This window comes from Phaseolus vulgaris, chromosome 7 (assembly GCF_051622355.1).
Source record: "Phaseolus vulgaris cultivar YP4 chromosome 7, ASM5162235v1, whole genome shotgun sequence".
Taxonomy (NCBI): domain Eukaryota; kingdom Viridiplantae; phylum Streptophyta; class Magnoliopsida; order Fabales; family Fabaceae; genus Phaseolus; species Phaseolus vulgaris.
This window is the reverse complement of record NC_143504.1, coordinates 44630779-44654523: the sequence shown is the minus strand read 5'-3', so window position 1 is coordinate 44654523 and position 23745 is coordinate 44630779. Positions and strand designations below refer to the sequence as shown.

The 23745-nt window shown below is 30.8% G+C and overlaps 2 protein-coding genes across 2 annotated transcripts; one reads left to right on the top strand and one right to left on the bottom strand.

The window, feature by feature from the left end:
- Positions 1–242: 242 nt before the first annotated feature.
- On the bottom strand, positions 243–1792 carry LOC150025942 (uncharacterized). The gene is made up of 5 exons (XM_090304830.1): positions 1635–1792; positions 1044–1235; positions 796–963; positions 468–543; positions 243–416 (listed from the first exon to the last, which is right to left on the bottom strand). The coding sequence occupies exons 1-5, from the start codon at positions 1790–1792 to the stop codon at positions 243–245; spliced, it is 768 nt and encodes a 255-aa protein (XP_090160956.1).
- An 11325-nt stretch (positions 1793–13117) lies between these two features.
- On the top strand, positions 13118–16608 carry LOC137828803 (BTB/POZ domain-containing protein At5g03250). Its single transcript, XM_068635513.2, has 4 exons — positions 13118–13176; positions 13954–14023; positions 14189–15412; positions 16198–16608. The coding sequence occupies exons 1-4, from the start codon at positions 13118–13120 to the stop codon at positions 16606–16608; spliced, it is 1764 nt and encodes a 587-aa protein (XP_068491614.1).
- The last annotated feature ends 7137 nt before the right edge of the window (positions 16609–23745 follow it).

Here is a 23745-nt window from a genome sequence, read left to right as displayed (position 1 = left end):
AAACTCTTAATCATTTATCTATTTTACTTCATTCATTGATAACAATCACCTACATATCAATGTTATTCAGACAATTTTATACAATTTACAGACAAACTCATTCATTGATTAATAAACTAACGAAATTTATATCTTATCAGAAACACTTAAAAAGAATGAAGCCCAATGCATTCTAATGTCTTCTATGTCTTTATCCTTAAAAGGAGATGGATCATTGAATAACTACAAAAAAATTGACTTAATCAATAAAAAGTGAAATTCACAACTAAATAATTAAGGTATTTGAGTAAATTTTTTATTATCTCTCTCCATGAGTCAGTAATGTTTGCATATATGATTGTGTGCATGTGCTTCATTACATAATATCCACACTCATAGCTTCCCGATTGATGTGAACATTGCAAATTAAAACACAACTATAAAATATTTTATATCATAATTAAATAGTGGTGGGACAAATAAGTTACATTAGGTGCAATTAATTGTATCTTCTTCCTAACTACATGTGGAAGACCTTGCAGTCTCGAATGAGTCTCCAAAGCCCTATAAAAAGGTAGACATTCGTTAATTCATATTAATCATTAAGGTAGGAAATATAATACAATAGAAAACTTACGCGTCTAGTAAATGTTTGATGGCCAAAGTGTTAGTTTTCTTATGCCGAACACAAGATAACCACGAGAAAATGACTCGGAATAATGACCAACAACTGCCAATGACTCTTACAAGTTATAATAATATTAATAATAAATAAGTTTCAAATTAATTAACTGTAATTTAAAATTATATACTTACTGATGCAAGTAAGGTGCTAAATACACTTCTTTGCCTGCATTTTTAAATGTCTCTATTAAGTATGTTTGCACTTCACTCGCTTCATTTCCTACACTCTGAATGACAACTGGGTTAAGAAATCCATAAATATAAGCATTCTTCTTCTCGATGCAGAGGTGATGTAAATACCTTAAACATTGAAAAAATAGTGTTAAAGTAAAATATGAATATATTAAATATTTTAAGGTTAATGAAAATATACTTATAACAACCAAAGTTGTAAAACCGATATAGATAGTTGAGCAGTACCTGTAACAATCTCACAAATATCCTTTTGACATATAAAAAAAGGAACGCTACTAGTCCTGCCTACAACATTATGAGGCATATCTAATTGGACAATTTGCTTCCAATTGTCACTATCATTGCACCAAGTTGTTGGAGAGAAGACATTTGTGGTTCTGGAAGGTTGACAACTTTTGAATTTTTAGACTCATCCTAAAAAAATTAGTATAGAAATATAATTCGTGTGAAGATATTAAAAAGGATAAAAACAACCCCTACTACAATCGACTTTGCCAATCTAGTTGGCGAAATGGTAAAATTCCCTGGGGCATGTCCTACTATTTGAACATCCTTAGTGGGCACGGGAACTTGACTAGAAGAATCTCAAACATCAATAACCACCACTCGTATCATATCTTCCTTAATCTTCTGGTAGTGGATGGTCAATCCTAACTTATAGATTTTACCTAAGACCACATAAATATATGAAAATAAAAAAAATATAAATAAAAAATATATAATTGGAATAAAAATTACATAAAGCCACCAAATGTTGGGGAGGATCATCAATGTACAATTCACAGTCAACAGGGATATCAACACCACCATCCTGTGATTCTTCAACAGTATGACAACTTCCCTTTGTGCTGACAAGAATAGGGGAAACCTCTGAAGGTGAAGGAGCAGTAGGAGGTTGAATGGACACTCCCATGGATACTAACTCTGCTCGCATTTCCGACAATAATTCATCCATCAATTTGGGGATAACTCATTCTTAAACTCATCTTTGAGAAGTTTCTTGTCGGCCTCACTAAGTTGTGATAAAGTAACATGTCGAGTTGGAGTACCAAAGAGTTGCCTAATGCCTATCCCTTGTCCAGTACCACGAACACGTTCCGGATGCTCTGGATGACCAATGACAACTACTAATATGTCTTCATGTCCTTGTGTAGCGAATGTTCCCTGAGAGCTTTGCTCCACCAAGTCATCCTACAAAACAAACATTCTGATGCAAATTTTAACACTAAAATCAACTTTCATTAAAATATCAAAATAATTTATGATATGCGTTTCTTCGGAAGTGTAATCTCCTGATAATGTTTTTGCGAGCTCTCTTCTATTTTTCGTGGCAGAGAGGTGGAGATATCAAACTTGACTTGTCACTGGGAGCCGAGGAAGAGGCCTACAAAATCATAATTCTCTCCAACCTATCATATCCACCACGAGACAATCTGTGGGGGTGGACATTATTTTTCTGAATGTCCTGTGCAATTTTTCTCCTTTCCTATTATATACATTACACATATAAAGAATTAATAAAAATATATATAAGAAAACAATTGAAAAATACACCTAAAATGTAAAATTTAATTTACCTAAAAGGCAAGGTCTAATCGTCTCTCCCGGAAAGTTTGTCACGTCTCCCCATCGAGAAACTGGTATATCTCACAAAGGTTCTTATTACTCAACTGACCATAAATATATCAACTAGTAAGGTCACTCTTAAAACCCCTTTATCGTTTCCCATCATATGAAATCCATTTTTCCTCAACAAACTATTATTTGGGACATCATATGTGAGATGCATAATAAATACCAATTATAAATGTTTTTTTTTTTAGTTTTCTTATGATTGAATTATTTTGATTAAGATTTTCATACCATGATAGTATGCGATAGCTGATTCTTCACTGTCTATGGAACATAGTCCCAATCATCAATAAGAATACTGACCTTACTTCTACCAAGCAAGGTCACATAGCTAGTGAATTTTGTGCTATTCTCTCCCAAAAAAATTTTCCCGTATTCATATCAAACTCGATAGGCAATCTTTGATCAACACTACAACTAACAATCAAATCTCTCAGCCTAGCAGCACGTCTACCCTTTTTTTTGGGTAGGTAGTTGACTTGGAACCCACCTTGTGAGGGAGGAGGTGCATCATTTGAATCAATCATATCTCTGTTCAAACAAATATTAAATGTAAATGAAATAGACTAAAAAGAAGAAAAAAAAATACAAATATTGCATTATACAAATTGAACATAAGTAAACACACAAAATTTGCATTATAAAGAATAAACATAAGTAAATTGTTTACATTGTTAAGTTGGAACATTCTCCCACAACCCTTCATGATGGTTATCACTGTGACATGAACATCATAACATCCAAGGTTGGCATATTTGTGGAGAAAGATAGAGTCTCACTGATATCAAGTGTTGAATCATCCTTCTCATTAGTACCATGTGTGACTCTTCCTTGCAGAACCACTTATCATTTTTTGTTAGTAGGATCAGTGACATAAAACACTTATTTCGCTTGAAATGCCATGATGAATGACTCTTCAGTGTAATTGAACTTTTCTAGATCAACCAAGGTAAAACCCAAATCATCGGTACCAACACCGCAATTACATTCAACCCACTTACATATAAAAACAAATACTCTGAAACTTGTATAATCACCCAAATGTCTTCAATTAAACCAAAGTAACATTGAAGCCATAACAAGATTTTATCCTTTGAACTAGAGAAATGCATTGATTTAGCCACCACCATTACTCTACTGTTTTGCATAGTGCTTTTTTCATCTTTAGATTTTTTATAAAATGAATAATTGTTTATATCATAGCCACGCCAACATATGACATCATAGTTTGGCTCACATGCTAACCATTTCAATGTATCTAAATTTGTGTTGTCACTTTAAACTTTTTCTTTGAACCACTTCAAAAAAAATCTTGTTATGCTCATTAATCACCCACTTCTCAAACATTCGTGGATGATTTTTCTTCACAATATCTTTGTGAGCAGTTAAGTAGGGTATGACTATGTCAGTGTTATTCAGTATATAAAAATGTATTTGAATAACTTCATCTCGGGTCAATGTCATCACTTTGGTAATTCGACGTGTTGCATCAAAACATGACAATCATGAGATTTGAACCCAAGTAATTTTAGATCTTTCATGGATACAAATCTTTTCACATTGGAAAAATAACCCCATGGAACCTTCACACCCCTTAAAAAATCACATAAACTTTGAAGTGTGAGTAACAAAAGAAAACACTGAAAGACTAAGTTCAAAACTCGAAAATTTCAATACAACAACAAAACACATTCTCAGTTTCAAAAAATTGCAAACGCATTCGTAACACAAGCAAAACACATCAAACCTAAAACCGTACGAAGCTGCAAGGAGAATGAGAAGGAGAAGGAGGTAATATAAACACACCAAGAACACTGCACGAAGGAGAAGAAGGATTTAGGGATTCAAAAAAAAGGAAAAAAAATGGAAACTCAAGTTTCAGAACCAAACAAATTTTGTAAAAAATGGGGAACACATAGGACTGAACCAAACAAGTGGAAGGGTTACTATAAGGTGGAAGGAGAAACTTCAACGTCGTAGTGTGGAAGGAAAAGCTTCAGCGCGCGGAAGCGTAGGGTTCAAAATATTTATTGTTTGAGAAGAGAAAGTGAAATAGGTTAAAACACTTATTATGTCAGTTGAAATAAAAAAATGACATAGTTAAAATTTATTATATCGGTTCTACCCTGAACAAACATAGTAAATACTTACTATGTTAGTTTTAATTTTAATCTTCATAATAAAAATCATAATTATTACAAAAATATCACCGCACCATTTTTTATGACAGGTAAACTACACTCATTATAGTAAGCTATCATTGATTCTTATTTTTGTAGTAATATGTATAATTTTTAAAAATATAAGAAATGGATTGAAATTAAAATAACATTTCTTATACATTGTTGAAATAAAAATTATAAATTATTGCCATAATAAAAAATTAGTATTTCATAAATTTTGAATATTTTATCCATAATCATGAGTGAAATATTCTAAAATACCATATACAAATAAAAATTGAGTATAATAGGAGATACAAATCATTTATAAGTTACTTTGAATTAATTAAATTTTAAGTTCCTCTTAAATTTAAATAATTTTAATTGAGTTTTTATTATAAAAAAAATATTTTTTTAATTAAGTCTGTACTGTCAAATTTAGGTGTAAATTGAGGTGATGTAACAATTCGATTTTTATAATTGGACAATAAGAAAAAACGAAGTTCTAGAACCTTAATTATCTTTAAAAAAAACTTATAAATTAAATACGAAAATAAAAATAAAATCAATCATGTGGAGCACACAAAAATGACATTTGGTAAAGATAATTACGACTTACGTGTTGGGGGAGAGTCAATACTTAACTTAGGAGACGTGGATCCAATTGGTCTCGAGCCATGAGGCAATCCATATATAAGAAACATTGACACCACCTTTAACCCAAAACCTTAAGACAATGTGTTTGTAAGTCTTTCTCTTTATATACTACTCACCTCATCCATCTCTACTCAATGTGAGACTCATTGAAATGAGATTTCTTGCTATTTTTCTTCTTATTTAGAAAACTTTAGTTGAAATGACTTTTCTTGTAACAATTAAAGCACTCAAATTTTTGTCAGATCATCTGAATAACAAAGCAAGAAAAACAATAATAAGATTGAAGAAAACACTCTATTGATAACAGAAGATCTATACACATATAACTCTCATAATTATTGTATTTACAAAGATCACAAGAACTCTACCTATATAGAAGGACTAACATATGACCATTCAAAAATATATTCATTAAGACAATTATAACAAACATGTATTTGACAATCTAACTCATCTCAGCACTACTAGACTATCTAACACCATTAGAAAGTCTAACATTACTAGACGATCTTAAGTAGACAATCTTCTTCTCCTTTAGATCAAACGATCTAACCGTCTAACTAAGCTCCTCAATAGATGATTTGTTGTACGTGCTTCAATTTCAATCATCATTATGCTCCACCTTGATTCCAAATCATGGAAGAGCTTCTAGCTTCATCTTCCCTTTTTCTCAAACAAAAAATTAACCAACTTCAGACACTGTTTAAACCTCGATCTTGCCAAGGACTTCGTAAATACATTGTTGGATTTTCTTCTAAGGTTATATTCTTGATTCTAACCTCTCTAGACTCAATAATATCTCTCATGAAATGTAGTCTGATTTTTGTGTTCATCCTCTTGTGGTAAGTATGATGATCAAATAGATGTATGACAATTTGACTATCACAATGAACAATCACCCAATCTTGCACAATACCCATCCCTCCAATCATTTTCTTTAACCATGGTGCCTTCTTTACCCCTTCTGTGAAAGCAATATACTCTGCTTGGGTAGTAGATAAAGCCACAACTAATTGCAGGCTAGATTTCCAACAAACCAAAGTACCAAACAAGGTAGAGACATAACCATAAGTTGAATTTCTGGTATTAAGGTTCCCTACATAATCAACATTCAGATACATTTCTACAACAACTCTGTCAAAGGTAGACTGTCTATACGGTAGACTAGACGATATTGTTCCTCTCAAATATCCAACACCCACTTCAAAGCCTTTCAATGTGTTCGTCCAGGATCTATCATGTACATGTTAACAACACTAACTACATAAGGAAAATTTGATTTGTTACAAAGCATCCCATACATGATGCTACCAACTCCATTATCATGCATGGTAGTCTTCATCTTCCTCCTTTCCTCCTTAGTATTTGGAGCTTGAGCAATTTAGAGCTATGCCTTCTTACACTTGAATTTTTCTCTTTCTTCCCATTTGACTTTGACACGTTTAGACTCAACCTATTTTACCCCTTCTGAAGCTCCTTAGTCCTTATTAAGGTCTGCACCTCCTCCAGAGTAATGGTCTATTCCTTCCCGAACATCAAAGCATCTTTAAAGTGTTCGTAAATCTTGGGTAAGGCGTTAGAAAGACGTAAAACCTTATCATCATCCTCCAATTTAACCTCAATATTCTCTAGGTCGTTCAAGATCTGATTGAAATCCGCTAACTGTTCCACCATCGTTCTTGGCTCGTTCATTCTGAACGAATACAATTGTTGTTTCAGACAAAGTCTATGTGCCAACGACTTAGTCATATACAATGACTCAAGCTAGAACCACATTGATACATCAATCTTCTTCTTTGCGACTTCTCTAAGTGCCTTTTCACCGAGACATGTAATTATGACACTCCTTGCTCTGCTGGTCATGTAAGTCATCTCCTTTTGAGACATAGACATTGGCATGTTCGCTTCATCATTCAAAGCATCAACACAACCTTTCTGAATCAAGATGACTTCCATCTTGAGTCTCTACAATTCGAAGTTGTTGTACCCTGAAAACTTCTCAATGTCAAACTTCGTGGCTATTTTTTTATCTTCTTGACTTTCTTTTCTTCTCATCACAAATGACACCAATTATTGGATTCTCAACAATAACAAAGCAATAAAATAAGGACAAGATTGAAGAAAATACTTTATTGATAACACGAACTCTCACACCTTTAGCTATTAACAAAGTTCACAAGAACTCTATATATAGACCCTATATAGAAAGAGTAATAGAAGACTATTATAAAACAAAACCATTAAGACAATTATAACAAACACGTACTAGACGGTTTAATTCGTCTCAATATTACTAAACAGTGTAACACCACTAGACAATTTTCTTCTCCTTTCACATCAAACCGTCTAACGGTGTGACTAAGCTTTTCAGCAGATGATCATTTGTACATGCTTTAGAACCAATAATCACATACTCAATAAAAAATACTTAAATTTATTAAGAACTGTAAAATTAATTAAGCTATTTTTTTATGTGAAAATACGTCAGGAATAACAATAAATACATCAGGAATAATGATGTAAAGTAATAGGTAAATCATTCTAGTTAATGAAAAAAATATGATAGTAAAATCAATTCAAAAATATAAAATTTTTAGATACTCAATAAAATAAAAATATTTAATAAAAATTTAATTAAAAATATTCAATGAAGGATTTATAATTTAAATTAAGTATTTTTAAATGGTGTTGAGAAGTTCGATCTAATAGTTGGAGTTTTGGGTTGGAGGTTGATTTATTTGATGCCATGATTCTACAAAAACAGATGTATATGGGGAGGTCAAGTGGCCTTCGCACAAATCTATAAAATCCAAGCTTCAAAACATCAAGGCCCATATTGGTTTTTGTCCAAGCTGCCTCTTTTCCAAATTTCTAAAATAGTAGGTTTATGAACTCCATTTGAACATGATAGATTATTACAAAAAAATTATATTATATTTTAATTTCTTTTATTTTCTGCCTCTAGAAACCTTATGTCATGTTTTGCCATCACTCTAGTTTTCAGATTTGACTTATAATGATTTTGTGGGCACTTTTATTTACTATACAACCATATTGTGTTACCAGGTGACTTTCAAATTCAATCTAAATTCTTGAAATCACATCCACTAATATTTATGAAATAATTCAGAATTACTCTTCTTGAGAATGAAGGAGGAGAGGAGGAGGATTATAAGAAGTATCACACAGCATGTAAAAATTCTTAGCTGAAGGAAAAACATAGAACATATCATTCACACTTATTATTTTCCAATAATTTGATTTTAGCAAAAATATGATAATAACTAAACTAGTTATATGCTTAAAAGCATATACTAACAAAAAAAGTGTAACAAGAATAATAATTGAAGGAGGCAAAGTTCACCTTATATATCTACAATATTCCTTCTCTAATGTGTAATGGAGGTTAGTGTGTATGTGGTAGGCCACAATCACAACGCGGTAACGTGTGGATTAGGATTCTCATGTTTTGATGGTTCAGTCCAATGCATCAGTGTCTTATCTTAAAGAAAATTGCCTCGTTTAGAGACAGAAACAAAGCCATAATTTTCAGTTCTTCCATTTAAGAGCAACTTAATGCCAAACAAATTGGTTGGGGAAAAAACTGAGATAGTTGTTAATACTGACAAGTATAATAATCCTGCTCAGGTATCTGCAAACCAAAAAGCCATGATTTCTGCAGATTACTGAATCAAAATTTAATGTGCCATATAAATGACGTGCCTTACTCAATGTTTGGAATAACTTAGATTATAGGAAATGATTTATTATTACATCAAAATATTCAAAAACAAACAATTATTTCTTTAAAGTAAAGTGAACCTAACATACATTTAGTATAAACTTTTCATGCACAATATTGCTTTTAAAGTGGATGGATTGCTAGCATAATTCTCATGACAGACATGCACAGAAACGCCAAGCTCTTGCTGTACTCATCTTCGAAATATGAAAAGTAAAATCAGTATGTAAGGATTTTTTATGATATTTTCAGCTAAATCTGAAAATTCAGCTCCATGGATCTAAATATAATTCATCATGAAGAGCAAGTCCAAAACATGCAACACCTATTAGTGTGTTTGGAAATGTTTTGATAACGTGATTCCAACAGCCTGAACATGTGAAAGCAAGAATTATTTGCTTCAGTCAAGATGTGAAAAGAATCACATTGAATGTGCCTCTAGACGTGTTTCCAAACACGCGCTGTGAGACTATCAAACAAAAATCTATAGATGTTGTGTCTGCCATAACCAGCACCTTTTAAGTGGCAGCTACAAGAAGTTTTACTGATGAAACTAAAAAAATGTTGATAAAAGAAGAGTCAAAATAAATTCACCAAATATGAATTACGTGATCTGTCAAAATTTTATTGAGTTGATTTTAGACGATCAAGTTTTTTAATCTGCTTTCTCCATTAGGGTAGTAAGACAAACCAGAATGGAGAAACATACAAAAAATGTCTTTAGATTCTCTAGCTAGAAATTCAAAACCTGAGCTACTAACAAATGTCAAGCATCCTTTTCCACCAAAACATGTGGTCTCTGTTTTAAAGAATCGCCAGTGGTCTTCAAATGTCTCCCCATGTCTGATTTTGCTTACTGATCTATCTTCTTCAACCTAAAATATTTAAGAAGACAACATGTTACTATTCAAGGACAAATAGTTGATAAAATAAAGTTGTGTTTGTTCATGCAAAGTTTCCTTATAAGTGGGGTGGTGCAATACTCAGGAGGCTGCATCTTTAGATTGTAAGCTGATGCCATACTCATGCAATAAGAACCAGCATCATGAATTACTAGACCAGTACTCTGCAAACTGAAACTCAAGAAAAAGATGTGAAGGTCTCAATTCCAAAGATGTTCAACAACAAAAAGATGCTTTAAATCAAGAAAATTGAAGCACATCAATAATTGTGTATCCTTGTTGGACTAATCTTGTAAACAATTACAAGTGAAGTACACAAAATTGATCCTAATCTCTAGATTGTGGATGGAATTTTTTCCTTCTTCAATAGAAGGAAATGACTTTCTAAAAGAGTTAAGAAGAAGGTAAAGGAAGAATAAGAAATCAATACTTGGGTTTTTTTATATCTTCTTTATTTCTTCTTTTACAACCAAAATAGGAGCAAATTTCTTCTCACTAAACTCTAATTTTTCTGCATAAAAAAGCTAATGAAAGAGAGGGCTGCATTTGGTTGCAAAGGAGATGTGCTTAATGGAAGAGGAAGTTTGTCTGGCAGAAGAAGATGCAATAGTTGACATATTAATTAATGGAACACTAATTATGTTTAATTTGTTATAAAATCTCAGAAAAAGGTTGTTATAATATTTAATGTGAGATTTTTCATGAAAATCTCTTGTAAAATATCTGAGGGATTAAAGAGGTCATTAATATAAAGGGTAAAAAGGAAGAACTTATTAAAACTAGAGGTCTTGTATGAAAATATTACTTTTTCTTTAAAGCATTCAAAAGAATATTCTTTCAAGAAATATTTATTAGTGGTGAATAAAAATGAAGGAGATAAAGAATGTGAAACGAAATTCATATTTTTAAGAGTGTATCAGCATAAGGGAGGTGGACATTTTACAAGCATTATTTTTAATCGAAAAAATATATAACAAATAAAAGTATTAGTGATGCTCCAATTTATATAAAAAAATATTTAAAAAAGTAAAAATAAAATCAAAATATATTCTAAAATCCCTCAACTACGTAGTGATTAATCAAATACTCATCTTTCTCACAACAAAAGATAAAGGTCTGTACATGATTACATTCACTAGGACAAAGGAAAATAAATGTAAAAAATGATTTACAAATCAGGATTTTATGTAATTTTTTAGGGTCACAAAATATATTATACTAAATATTTTTATAAATCAAATATGACGATGACTAATGTAAAGAGTATACTATTCTCCTTATTCTCCACTTTTTTTGTTAAATGTTTTCAAGTTATTTATAATTTCTTTGCAAAAAAATTATCCTTATTTATTTTGCTTACGTTTGCAAATTAAGTATTTCTTTCCTTTTTTTTGTTTTTCATGAAATTTCCATTTTTTTGAAAAGTAATAAATTTATTTACCTTTTTTTGGAATCATCTTTCAATATTATCAATTTCGTTTCATGCATTTATTTATGTTTAAATTTTATTTTAATAATTATTTAAAATACTTTATATATTTTGATTGCATTAAGTGTTAACATAATATTTTTATATCATTAGCATATTTTCACAACATATATTAATTTTTTTTTGACAAATCAATAAAGATTATTCTAACAATTAACATTTGTTATCAATAAGTACTTCATCATTGTAATAATTTTTTTATTAATTAGTTCAATCACTAATACTTTTAAAATTTTCATTACCATGAACTTTAAATAAAAAAATATATTGTATGCGGATTAAGGAAAATCATTTAATAACTTAAAACTAAATTAAAAAGGTATTAAAAAGAACTATTTATTCTTAATTGTTTTTTTACAGTAAAAAAAATTAGTGGTTAATTTAAAAATTTAAAAATTAGTGATTTCATAATATCATAATTACGTCCAATAATTTAAAATTATTTTTCTTCCAAATGAATTTCATCATCGTTTAAAATAAGTCTCAATCTTCTTGCAAAAATAGAAAATAATGTAATGTTTTTAGAACTTGATCCAATAGAAAAATTATACTGACTTAACAACTCAATATATTATATTTTAATATAAATTATTAATATATATTATTATGTGGGTGTGGAATAGGAGTATTTTGTATTATATGAGTGTAATTTTTTTTTAGAGTGTTGATATGTTGATAATATTATAAAAGTGTTAGATATGTTTTTTTTTCATTTATTTTCACGTGAAATTCTTTTTCGTTCTTAGTCCAAACTTTAAATCTCTTATATACTTCTAGTAAGAAAACTATTGGAATTGGTGTCTTTGTCAGTTTTTTTTTTACGTGACAAACAAATTTTCAGAATGGACTACAATGTTAAAATATTTAATGCTAACTCATACATTGCATTGATCAAGAAATATTGAAGTTGCATAGATTATTTGAATTGAACCTAATATCATTAACTAAGAACAAAATATAGAATGACTGCGAGATAATAATTTCATATTAATTCGAACCAACCCATATGCTCCCATTTTTAATAATATTCCAACTAAAAGCATACGAGTAGTGTAATGCATCTCTGTGACTATCAGGTAACCATGTAGGTAAGGGTATAATTGGTGATTTGACAGCAAAAACAATAAGAAATTCCATATAAAAGATTATTTTTAGTGCCACAGGATATAAAAAAATTGATAAAAACTTATTCCAATAGTTTAGTACTAAAAAAAGTTTTAAAGTTTGGATTAGAAACAAAAGTCAGTTTCGCGTATACTGAGACGAAAAACATATTTTAACCCTTAAAAAAATTACTTTCACATCCACTTGATAACTCAATATATTATTCTTTTAATCATATTATTTTTATATTTTAATATAAAATTAATATATATTATTATATGGATATAAAGTAGGAGTATTTTGTCTAATGAGTGTAAAAATGTTTGTGCACTAATTAGAAAGGGGAGAGAGATGTGATATGTGTATATGATTGCACAACCATGTCTTTCGGTTATTTTAGTTATCATGAGCATTAGACTCGCTACTTGTTTGTGTTTTGGACCATAATCACAAGCACAATGCAAAAACTGCACTTTGCTCTCATATCTCACTCACATCTCCAATCGTCTCTTTACTACTTTCTCTCATGCCCTTCAATTGCAGATTTCTTTTCTTCATACAACCTCCATAAATGGCTTTCATGAGGCTTGGATCAAAATCAGATGCATTTCATCATGAAGGTGAAACATGGTAACAAATCTTATCAACTCAAACTAATATTTCATATATATGTGTATTACTCCAATGGGCCAAACATATATTTTTTTAAATTCTTGGATCAAAATCAGATGCATTTCATCATGAAGGTGAAACATGGTAACAAATCTTATCAACTCAAACTAATATTTCATATATATGTGTATTACTCCAATGGGCCAAACATATATTTTTTTAAATTCTTTGGATTAAAGGATTTTTCAGTTTCATATGCATTGTCCAATGATTATAATTTATTAATCTTGAGTGACTTTGGAATCAACATTGTCATCTCACAAATCACATATTCTCTAGATTCAAGTCAAATCACAAGATCATATCTGGTACAATTTCATGCCCAACAAATAGTAGATCAAAGTGCATGTCATATGATTTATGTTAAAAGATTATCACTACCCTGTTTACTTGGATAAAAAGGAAACGAAAATTTGGGTCATGCCAAATTTTAGATGAAGTTGGAAGAATGTCAATTGTGGTTGATTTATCGAGTCATAGAGGTGCAAAGGCCTTAAAAACATGATTTCATGATACTGCATTATAATCAATGACTGGATATATATATATATATATATATATATATATATATATATAATGCTCAACATTCTCTACCATGTTGTTCAGTTATTTTGTAACTGATTTTACTATGTAAAACATAATTTCAAATAAAGAACAAGCAAAACCCTTTGATTTGTAGAATTTGTAGTATGAATGTTGCACTTGATTTTAAATTAAATTATTCTTTATGTCCAGGAATTGCACAACCGGACTTCCAAGTGATGTTACTGTCAAAGTAAAAGAAACAACATTTTTTCTTCACAAGGTGCCTTTTTCAATTGAACTTTTGTTTGTTTATGACTTTTATTATTGTTGTTGTTTTTATTACTTTTCACTCTTTGCCTTCTACGTCTTTTTTTGGCCTTAACTATGCATTCGTGTTCATGTTGGGTCTTGATTTATTTTTTCATTTATGATTTTGGTGTTGTAGTTCCCATTACTTTCTAGAAGTGGATTGCTTAAGAAACTCATTACTGATTTCACAAATGAGGATGAATCAAATCGTGTTTTACAACTTGATGATGTTCCTGGTGGAGACAAAACATTTGCGCTTGTAATCAAGTTTTTCTACAATGTAAAGTTAGATGTCACAGCATCAAATGTGGTTAGTCTGAGATGTGCAGCAGAGCACCTACAGATGGATGAAAATTATGGTGAAGGGAATCTAATTGCAAAGACTGAGGCATTTCTTAATGAAGTCTTTAGTAATTGGTCAGACTCTATGAAAGCTCTTCAAACATGTGAGGAAGTTAAAACTTGTGCAGAAGAGTTACACATTGTGTCAAGATGCATTGATTCATTAGCAATGAAGGCATGTTCTGACCCAAACATGTTCAATAGAAATGTGGAAGGACATGATAGCTCAAAGAACTCAACTCAAGATCCCACCTTATTGAATGTAATTTCTTCTGAGACTAAATCGGTATCTCCAAGTGATGATTGGTGGTATGAGGATTTGTCTTTGTTAAGCTTACCCTTATTTAAGAGACTTATTTTAGCCATTGAAGGAAAAGGTATGAAGCCAGATAATGTTTCTAGATCCCTCATATATTATATTAAGAGGTTTGTCCCTTTGATGAATAGGCAAGCAAATGATAAAAATAGTGTCAACCCTGGAACAACCACTACTAGTGCAATTTCTGAAGCAAATCAACGATCATTGCTTGAAGAAATTTTGGGTTTGCTTCCTAATAAAAAAGGGGTCACACCCTCAAAGTATCTACTTAGGTTGCTCAGCACAGCCATGATATTGCATGCAAGTTCATCATGCATAGAAAACTTGGAGAAAAGAATTGGATCACAACTTGACCAAGCTGAGCTTGTGGATCTTCTCATTCCAAATATGGGACACTCGGTTGAGACCCTTTATGATATAGACTGCATTCATAGGATAATTGACCACTTTATGTCTATATCCCAGGCTACAACTGCATCAACTTCTCCATGCATAATTGAAGAAGGTCCATTGGTAGCTAGAACTGATGCCCTTGCACCTATGACAATAGTGGCAAATTTAATAGATGCATATCTTGCTGAGGTGGCTCATGATGTTAATTTGAAGTTGCCCAAGTTTCAGGCCCTTGCTTCTGCAATTCCAGATTATGCCAGACCATTGGATGATGGTTTATATCATGCAATAGATGTGTACCTTAAGGTAAGACCATATTCGAAGCCAAATTATCACAAATTTTTTATCAACAATAAAGAATAAATAAATAAAATGAAACAATGAGAGTTATTAAAATCCAACGTATATTGACTAAAAGTTTGGCAGAGTACCAGATCAAGAAACTCCATCTAACCCTACAAAAGTCATTCAGAGTTTTCATACCATAACCCCTTCACCAATGCAAAAATTGCTACATCAAGAAGCAAATCCTTCGGAAAAGTAATTAAAATTCTACCATCAATAATGTATCTACAAATGATATCTCTTCAGATATGAAACCTGAACCATTTGTGTTGTGAAAATGACTGCAAAAATAAAAAACCATATAACGCCTCAGAGGAAACGTCTTCACTGTTAACCCAATTGTTGTCAGTATAACATTTTGAGTTAACCAAATGGTCTGAGTTGTGACGTATAACTCTTGATTAAAAAAAGGCCTTAAAATACATGAAGGGGGGAAATATAAAGTATAATTTTGATTTTTTTTTAAGTTAAGAATTTATATATATATGAAAGTTATCAATGTCTTTCATGCTATCTAAATAGGTCTAGAAGAGAAGATTCTCACTTGCTTATATGTATCTTTCGATGCTTGTTATAGAAAGAGAAAGAATAAGAAAGTTTAGTAGTTGGAATGGAAGAATAAAACACCAAAACTATGAGTGAACCTCACATTAAAATACAAATGTAATGTTTATTAGCAGTATTATTTGATTATTATTGTGTGAATTTGATAATTCTAATGTAACACATTTATGACAAATATACAGACACATCCTTGGCTGATAGATTTAGAGAGAGAACAATTTTGTAGACTGATGAACTGCCAAAAACTTTCATTGGAAGCAAGCACCCATATAGCAAAAAATGAAAGGTTACCACTTCGAGTGATTGTACAAGTCCTCTTTTTTGAACAGCTTCGACTTCGCACATCAATTTCTAGCTGGTTGTATGTTTCAGAGAATCTTGAGAACTCACAAAAGTCCAGTGGAAATCCTGGCCTCCCAAGGAATAATGATAGCCAGCAACTAGACCCAACACATGGTGCTGAAAACCTGAAAGACCTTGTCTCAGAGCTAGAAAAGGAATGTTCATGCATCAAGAGTGAGCTTCAAAAGTTGTCTAAGACAAAGAAAAGTTGGAGTATTTTCCCTAAAATATTTTTTAGGAAAAATCCTTAGTGTTTCATTAATCTAATACAATCACTGCTTGCAATATATCAATGCACCATCATACTACCAATTCACTCAAATTGTTAAGGTTCACTAAAAATCATAGTTTAGTGTGGAAATGAAGTTCATTCACATCCTTCCATTTTTCCTCTAATTCAAATGCATTGGTGAATTTTGAGTTGACAATCAAATGATAAATAGAATTCAGAAATAATTACTTAAAAAAAGAATGAACCTTATTCCTTAATTTCAAGTTATTATAGAAATAATGCGAAAATTATCTGAATTTTATGAAAAGAGTACATGAAATTAAAAATAATTAAGAAAGTGTAAATAAGGTAGAAATAAAATTTGTAATAATGTTATTAACTGTTGAGAAATGAAAGATAAAAAAAATTAGAGAATGAATGTAAAAGCTTCTCTTTGATTGATCAAATATCTACTATTTGTTGCACAACTTGGTATTCGTAAGCCTAATTAAGAAAACTATACTTTTTTTTTATCATCCCTAACATGAGGAAAGTGTGTATTATATAATAAGTTCCCTTCAAGAAAATTATTCAATAAAAAAACGTTTTTATAAAAGAAAAATAATTAGTTATTATATTGGTAAAAATAGATTCTGCTTTATATATTAAAAAAATTATTAATATCTAAATTAATTTTTATTATTGATAAATAATTTTTAAATTGTATCTAATTAGATACCAAGGTTTTAGATACCAACTTTAGAAAATTATTAAATAAAAATTAATTTAAAAATCATTACATGGAAACTACTTTTAGAGATAAAAATTAATTATTTGCATGAATTTAACCTTCACATTTTTATTATTTATTTAAATTTAATTTTAAAATGTATAGCATGGGCTTAACCTTCAAAATTTTAAATTTTTATTATTTTTATATTTGTAGTAGTGACCGTTTCACCAACGCAACCATCTTTTTTTTAAGTTTGCGTGAGTATAACCCATGTTTTCCCACACTTTATTTGAATTTTTTTAATAGTGAAGGCTTAATTGACACTATTTAGTGTCCACGTGCCACGGTCAATTTTTTTTGCAGTTAAATCTACTTTTTCTTGTAGTATTATATTATTATGTAATGCCTGTATCTTTGTTACATTATATATCGTTATTGTATCTAATATAATAAATTACTTATTCAAAAACATATATTTCATTAAGATTCTTAAACAATGTATAAATTTATTTTTTAATAATCTTATAATTTGACATTTTGCATTAGTCAACTTGCTTAATAGTTAAGAAATATAAATAAATATGATATGTCCTTTCTTCTTTTCTATTCGTTTTTTATGTTTTTTCTCTTTGTAATGTTTTATGGTTTTTAGAATGTGTTCCTTTAAAAATGGCGTCTACAACTATGTAATTATAGGTTGTGTTTTGAAAAGAAAATTGAAAGAAAAAAAATTAAACATTGAACAAATGACTTTAAGAATACTCTTATTCTTACTTTTATTCAATTTATAGAGAAAATTCTAACATGTACTTAAAAAAATTATATTAGAATGTGTAATTATTAATTATTAAAATTAAAATAGTTGAACTAGTCACCTTAACCACGTGAACTATGATTAAGTCTGAGCTCTAAGATTGGATCATATACTATAAATTTTTAACGATTAATAAGTTCGTTCGTAATATTATAAACGAATTACTAAATTAAGATTAATTTTTAAGGGTGGCCATGTTAGTCTACCATTAATTTGGTAAGACAAGGTGGTATTTTTAGCTTGTCAATCCATTTATTTATTTATAAAGATCTTACATTTATTAATTTTAATTTTTTTAAAATTATTTAATATATTATTTTTAAATAAAATAAAAAGGTAGTCGCTAATATATTAAAAATATAAGAGATTTAACTATTATATATTACATAAGTGAATGAATATGTAAAATTTAAAGAAAAAATAAATTATTTTATTTTTATTATTTAGAGTCTTCTAGAATATTTATGATCTAAAGTTTTATTTCAACACAAAAGTTATTATAAGGAATAAGTGTCACACTTCTAACTCGAAGTATAATTACTGCAATTATGTAATATAACTTTTTATTTTAAAGCTAGACATAATATTTTTAGAGTTTTATGTATCATCATCATCATTCTAATAATACATGTCCGACTATGGTTTCTTGGTTGGTGGGTTAATGTCAGAAACACGTTTCTATACAATTTCAACTCTAATGTATGATTTAATGAATTCGCTTTTTGTCCTTCAACAAAGGAATGTTTTGCTATCATATTCTATTTTGAAAATTATACTTTTGACACATTTAAAAATATAAACATTGTTTTAACAATCTCATTTCAATATGTAATAATATATTAATATCATAAGTTAAAAAGATAAAAATATATGATTAAGATATTACTATAATTGATTGTTAAGGGTTAGATGTATAAGTGAAAACAAAAAATTGAAATATAAAGGTTTTTGATGAACTTGTTTTTATGGCTTATTTTCTGTTTTGATAATTTTATTTACTAGTTTAATTAGTATATCTCTAGAGCATTATGCAGTCACAATAAAAGGGATTTTTTTTTTAATATATGGTTCTAAAATTGATTTCAATCCCCTCAATTTTCTAGGGATAACAATGTGGCAGGTCATGTGGGTCGGTCCATAGTTCGCTAGCAAAAAGTGCAGGACAAGTTCACTAATTTAGTTTGTTGATCTACTTAGGTCCGTCCTGCATAATCTGCATTCAGTACGGCCCAACAACGGAATAAGTTGACCCACTGACCCACATAAATAAATAAAAAATTTAAAAAAAAAATCATATTCCACAAACTCATTATTGCAATGAGACCTTTATTTTATTTTAAAATAATAAATTTAATGTACTAAAAAATGAAATGTTTTACTTTAATCATCTAAAGGAGTTAATATTAAGAGTGATAGTGAATCTAGTTTTAAGTAAAGTCCTATTTTTAAATTTTGTTAATATAAAGAAGAGATTTCAATAAGACATTATTTAACAAATTAGTCATCTTCATTAAAATATTTTGTAACAAAATTGTGATAAGATACTCTGGTACATTTACCTACGTATAGACATGAAAAATAGATGCAAAACAAAACTTTAATTATTTTTAATCAAACCTCCTAACAACCCTCATACTTTTTATATTAACTGAATAAATTGAAACATGAATAAAATTTTATTTTTTCAGTAGAAGAAATAGGTTTTTTATAATTAATGAATTTTTTTTTTAAATATTTTCTTTATGTGGGGTGGGCTAACTCGACCCGCATTTTTCGGGCCAAACGCAGGACAGATCAATTCGCATTACCATCCCTACAATTTTCCATATATCAATAATCAATCATTAAACTATATTTATGGGTCATGTACATGTATGGACAAATTGTTGTGTGGGTAGTCTCCTTACTCCTTCCTTCAAGTCTCCTCCTTTTGTTATTGGTGCTCGGTCGGGGTGGACCTGAAAAAGGTACTCCAACGCTCAAGTAAGTACTCTGTGAAAAGAGTGTATATTTAAATTTGTTAAAGATTTTATTATGAAAATAACAAATATTGTTGTTGTTATTTAAATATGTTATGCCTATCATCATTTAAATCTGTCAAGATATTATTCTCGTAAAAAAAACGAATTGGAGGAGATCAGGCAAAACTCTATAAATAGAGGATGAATCCCAAAAATAATAGAAGTATTATTCTTTGCAATAAATACTACACTGATGTATGTTATGCTCTTACCCACTTGATCATTAGAGTATTGACAACAATGGGACCCCCTTCATCAGATTGTGACTACGACAACACCATTCGGTCAAGGAATCTTTGCCTTAACATGGCAATCCCTCCTGATGCCCAAAGACTCTTAGGTCAAGATTATGAAAATAACATATACATTTAATATGTTATCATATTATTCTGAAGATAACATATATGACTATTATCATTTAGATCTTTTGGGATCTTATTTTGAAGATAACAAATATAATTGTTGTTATTTAAATATTTTATCATATTATTTTGAAGATAACATATATGATTATTATCATTTAAATCTATTGTCATATTATTCTCGTTAAAAAAAGACGAATGGGAGGACATCAGGAAAAACTCTATAAATAAAGGATGACTCCCAAAATAAGATAAGTATTATTCTCTGCAATATATACTACATTGACAACAGGTGGAACCTCCTCATCTCATTGTGGCTACGACAAATACTACTTGGTAATGTCAGTCGTTTAATTACTAGCGACCCTTATCGATCAACCGGTTGGTCAAGGCAGCCGCTTAACTACCAACAACCCTTAACGATCGAACGACTATTATTCAGTAATGGCAGTCGCTTAACTACTAGTGACCCTTCTCGATCAACCGTCATGGCAGCCGCTTAACTACTAGCGACCCTTACCAACCGAACATGGAACTCTTTGGTCAAGGTAGCTTGCTTAACAATTAGTAGTCCTTCCACTACATGCAACTCTTCGATCAAGGCAGCTTACTTAAACTACATGAAACTCTTTGGTCAAGGAAGTTTTCTTAACAATTAGTAGCCCTTCCCGAACGAACGACACACTACATGCAACAATCCCTACCAATATCCTAAATCTACACCCTTCGGCTAAGGAAGTTTTGCCCTTGAGGCAATCCCTCCCAAATGGTAAAAATAAAGTTTGTTTCGATTAAGGAAACTGTTTTAAAACGACAATCCTCAATGCCTGGTCGGTGTTTGACTTATTTAAAGCTCGACAAAGCTTATTTAAATCATATTGATCCAGGTATTAGGTCGACATTCAATCTGTTAAAGAGTCATCTTACTTAAATTATTTTGATTCAAGTATCAAGTGGACATTCAATCTAGTGAAGGATCAACTTATTTAAGTTATAGCATATGCTCAACATTTAAAATTATAAAGCAACTCAAAGGATCTTAGTCCTAACGATCGTTCGACATACATTGTTAAGACTATAGAAGTGTCAATAGAGACATTCGAACAACTATTGAAAAGATTAAAAGCATTAAGGTCATTTGGTCAACAATCAAAGAAGGGCAAAAAAGTCACTTCATACCTTGAAGCAACCAACAATCTCATCTAGACTTTTCTAAAGTAAACATTCCTCAAGCTTGGGGGCAAGTGTACCGATTGGTACCGGACAAGCCATGTCACTCGGTCTCGATGACCGATTGACCGCATTAATATATATTAAAGGCACTCAATAAATGACAACAATGATAATTATGGAAATTCCCTACGAATTATGATTATGTCCTACCAAATCCAGGTGACATCAATATACCAACATACCAATATACCAATATACCTCCCTATAAATAAGGGATCATGCTATAAATCAGTTAGCAACTGATATTTGATTAACTCGGCCTATCACAACAAGGGTCCATGATTAAACACTATAAATAAACTCTTTACAAAGATGTAAGGTACGATTTTATCAACTTTACAATATACACTTTTTACACAGAGTACTTACTTGAGCGTCAGAGTACCTTTTTCAGGTCCACCTCGACCAAGCACCAATAACAAAAGGAGGAGACTTGAAGAAAGGAGTAAAAAGGATACCGACAAATCAACAATTGTACAACCAGTTCCAGGTACTGTCTATGTCCCTCTTTATCCATACAGGTACAAATCAGTCAACCTATTTAAGACTGCACCTACAAAGACTTGTAAATTGATTTACTCGTTTAGTAATTATCTTAAATAGATTTCATTTTTAACATATAAAACATGCACTACAAACTCATTCGCTACACAAAAAGATACATAAACCAGTAAATAAATTATCAATTAAAATATGATTAATTTTAAGTGTTTAAAATCAAGTCTAAATTAAAAAAAAAGTAGATTGAATATTAAATTACTTAAAATAACACTAGATGTGGATAAAACAATACAAAGCAACAAAAATTTATGAACCATTTTAATATCATGTTTGATGTTGTAATATTGAGTACATAATATTCACTTGCGATAGTGGACATTAACCACATATAGAAGTGCATAGATCATATACTTTAAACAATTGATTTTGGTTTTGGTTGCTGTTAAAATCGGTTTGATATCTCATAACAGATATAAGTTAATTGAATATTGTTTTTGCCGGTTGACTCGAACGACAGTCTCTTGCCCGCCTATCTCCGCCTGAGAATCGAACTTCCTTGGTTGAAGAATCTCTCACCTGCAAAGACAAAGGGCGCTTTGACGGCCGTTTGCACTCCGACGCTCAAGTCAGTACTAGGACAAAGAAACAATAAGTGTATCAAGTAGTTTCAGTCTTAGAAACGGTGTGCCTTGCTAGGGTTCTTAGTCCCCTTTATATAGGTTGAAACTAGGGTTTACCTTTGTTCTGTTACCCGTGTCTAGGGTTCCTTGGAGAATGTCCCTGCGCCGCTATTACACAATCTTAGCGTAATCTGGCACATGGAACTTCCCTTAACTGGAGTGCAACGACTAACAGAATGGTCGCCTGGGTACCAACTTGTGCACCAAATCTATGGGGCCATTTATTCTGTGGGTGCCCTAAGTATTCACTTGTCATGCATGCACCTTCCCTTGGAAACCCTAACCCTAACGGGCCTTAGCGCCTCCAAGGACTATATACATACCACCTGCATGGATCCCTCGTGTCTTAGGGCTTCCTCTCATATATGATGTTTTAGCTGGTAACTGGTGTAATTCTGGGGCCCATCTCACGTGGCCCAATATAGTTGTTCAAACCACTGACGTCCGATCTCTCCCTCTGTAAGTGAGGTCCGATGTCGATCCCTGACGTCAATGTCCGAGGACTAGTCGGTACAAATATTTTAATGAAAACTTATAAATATAAATATAATTTTAGGGAGTATATTCATCTCAACTCAATCTCACATACTCACTTAAATATTACTCTTTTAATTTGAGCGTCGAAAAATCTTTTGGAGGTGGATTACCACTCGGTTTTCATCATCAAAGCTCGACAACTCTTCAAACGTAGAGGTCAATCCACTTGTACACCTCAGATGATTCCAGCTCATCTCTAGTAACAACACATATAATTAGTTATTTTCTTTTCACACTACGGACAATTTTCTTCTAAATTGCTGAATTAACACGTCATAAATAATAAATAACACGCC